The sequence below is a fragment of the Cebus imitator genome, unplaced genomic scaffold, assembly GCF_001604975.1.
Source record: "Cebus imitator isolate Cc_AM_T3 unplaced genomic scaffold, Cebus_imitator-1.0 Scaffold240, whole genome shotgun sequence".
In the NCBI taxonomy this organism is placed as follows: domain Eukaryota; kingdom Metazoa; phylum Chordata; class Mammalia; order Primates; family Cebidae; genus Cebus; species Cebus imitator.
In genome coordinates this window covers 422,719-425,319 of record NW_016107555.1, presented here as the reverse complement: position 1 = coordinate 425,319, position 2,601 = coordinate 422,719, and the positions used below count along the sequence as shown (strand labels likewise).

Below are 2,601 nucleotides of genomic sequence, written 5' to 3'. Positions count from 1 at the left end.
AAAAAAAAAAAAAAAAAATAGAAAAAATTCAGCCAGACGCGGTGGCTCATGCCTGTAATCCCAGCACTTTGGGAGGCCGAGGCAGGCAGATCACAAGGTCAAGAGATTGAGACCATCCTGGCTAACATGGGAAAACCCCATCTCAACTAAAAAATACAAAAACTAGCCAGGCATGGTAGCACATACCTGTAATCCCAGCTACTTGAGAGGCTGAGGCAGGAGAATTGCTTGAACCCAGGAGGCAGAAGTTGCCATGAGCTGAGATCATGCCATTGCGCTCCAGCCTGGGCAACAAGAGTGAAACTTCATCTCAAAAAAAAAAAAGAGACCTAACTTTCTGTTTTCCCCACAGTAAGCTACACATAGTCATAGTGAATTTGGGAAAGATGGAAGGAATCATCCAGCCTCATGGTTCAGAGCCTAGCTCTGCCAGTGTCAGCCACACAAGCCTCAGTTTTCCCATCTGTAACATGGGGAAAACATTAGTGCCCAGCCCAGAGGGCTACTGCAAAGATTCTGAGAGAGAACGTAGGAAGTGCTGCTCAGCATGGCCTGCACACAGGGAGGGCTGGCACTGCAGCAGGTGCCCTCATCATCATAGGGAAGGCCCAGCTGCCCCTGGGGAGGCCTGTTCTCCTCAGCGGGGTGTAGGAAGGGGGTTGGTTTCTCTGCTTCTTTCTGGGAGTGGCAAGGCTACTACTCTGGGGTGATGATAGGTCATGCCTTGTCTCCCATGGGTCCTCAGGTGGGGCCCCGCCCTACCCTCTCCTCTGACCTCTGCTCACTCATCCTTTTGGGCCACAGGTGCACGTGGGGGGCAGCCTGGCTGTCCTTGGAGGAAAGCTGTATGTCTCCGGAGGATATGACAATACATTTGAACTCTCGGATGTGGTAGAGGCCTATGACCCAGAGACTCGTGCGTGGAGTGTGGTGGGGCGGCTCCCAGAACCCACCTTCTGGCACGGCAGTGTCAGCATCTTCCGCCAGTTCATGCCCCAGACCTTCTCAGGTGGGCGCGGCTTCGAGTTGGACAGTGGCAACAATGATGTGGACCCAGGCCAACCCCGGCCGCTGCGGGACCCTAATGAGCTGCACTAGCCCTGGTCCGGCCCGGTCCGGGCCTCGGTGCAGGTAACTGGCACCTCTGTGGGGCAGTGCCCCACTCCTTCATGTATGAGGACAGGTTGGGCTCACAGGTAGAGCACAGGCTCTCGGGTAGCCACGCAAGCCCAGGATCCGGTGCCTGAAGGTATCTGTGCCTTGAGAGCCTGAGTCAGAGGCCATCGTGAACGCCCTTCCCGACGTTGAGGGAGAGCCACCTTCCTGCCAGCACGTGTTTCTGGGTCTCGGAGGTCACCCCTAGCCTGCGGATCGCAGCTCACCCACGCAGAGCATACCCCTCCTGCTGCTGTCACCTGCACCTACTTGCTCCCACCTTAGGTGAGGAGGACGACTTGAGAGGGACAAGTGAAGGGAGGAGGGGTCCTCCCGTGAAGCTTGGAGGATGGCCTGGACCTGGAACAGTGAATCAGGCAGAGACTGAAGTGGGGTCCCAAATTCCATGTCTGGGGGTGTCTTGGGGGACCATTTCCCCAGCGGGGATAGGGCCTGCCTCCCTAGCTCATAGCCCCTCCCCGGGGCTTACATCCGAACCCCTCAGAGGGCTGGCCTCCAGAGGCTGCACCGGGACAGTGGGACGTGAGCAGGGATGTGGACCTTGGGGGTGAAGAGAATGTGGCCATGGCAGATGCTGGGCCTCCCCAGCCGTAGCCCCCCCGCTCCCACGTGCGACTGGCTGTTGCGTCCTCACCTCTCACCGTCTCCTTCACCATCCTGGGACAGAAGCCCAGGGGAGGTCTCAACGCCAGGCCATAGGTCCTTCCCAGGAGGCCCTGGAAGGCAGTCATTGACACCCAGCCAGGCAAACAGCTGTGGTGCCCGTGCCCTTGCCGGGCCTGGGCATGAGGAGTCCCACAGCTTCGAAGGGAAGTCCTGGGCAGGAGGTGGCCTTGGTGGTTGGTTTCAAGGTTTGAAATGCTTACAGTTTGACCTTAAGAGGAAGCTGTATAGGGTCAGCTTTGTTTGATTTTTCAAGTCTGTAAAGTACCATTGCCAGAGCTTTCTGCGGGAGTGCTCAGGTGAACGCCGCAGCCTGGCAGTCCCTGGTTTTCTCTTGGAAATGGTCAGTTTCACCTCAAAGTACCCAAAGGAGCCTTGGCTTGAGTTTTTGTCCTTGCCTCCCTTTTTAGAGAAGAGGGCGTTCAGACTGTGCTTTCCTCGTTAAGATTAAAGCAGACGTTGATTGCCTTTTCTAGTGAACTAACTTGTAGAGATGTTCTCAGCGGGAGACGGTCTCGCATTGTCACTTAGATTGCACTTAAGACCCTTGTGTTAGCCAGATGGCATGGCTGGTTGCCTTAATATGTCCGGGGACACCTGCCAGGACTGCCTAGCCTCTCCCTCATGCCCCTGAAGAGCCCAATCCATACACTGTGGATGACATTGCTGTCATTAGAAAATCTTGTCCTAGCCGGGCGCAGTGGCTCACGCCTGTAATCCCAGCACTTTGGGAGGCCGAGGCTGGTGGATCACGAGGTCAAG

At 56.2% G+C, this 2,601-nt stretch overlaps 2 protein-coding genes across 2 annotated transcripts in view; both read left to right on the top strand.

The window, feature by feature from the left end:
• KLHL21 (kelch like family member 21) overlaps positions 1-2,307 on the top strand; it is a 15,527-nt gene extending 13,220 nt beyond the window's left edge. The window contains exon 5 of the mRNA XM_037727790.1: positions 805-2,307. Coding sequence (XP_037583718.1) covers positions 805-1,098 — 294 coding nt within the window. The 3' untranslated portion in view covers positions 1,099-2,307. The remainder of the gene's footprint in view (positions 1-804) is intronic.
• A 127-nt stretch (positions 2,308-2,434) lies between these two features.
• The window catches only part of LOC108282383, a 1,731-nt gene continuing 1,564 nt past the window's right edge, over positions 2,435-2,601 (top strand). Inside the window, exon 1 of the mRNA XM_017498312.2 lies at positions 2,435-2,518. Within this exon, the coding sequence (XP_017353801.1) occupies positions 2,464-2,518 (55 nt within the window). The 5' untranslated portion in view covers positions 2,435-2,463. The remainder of the gene's footprint in view (positions 2,519-2,601) is intronic.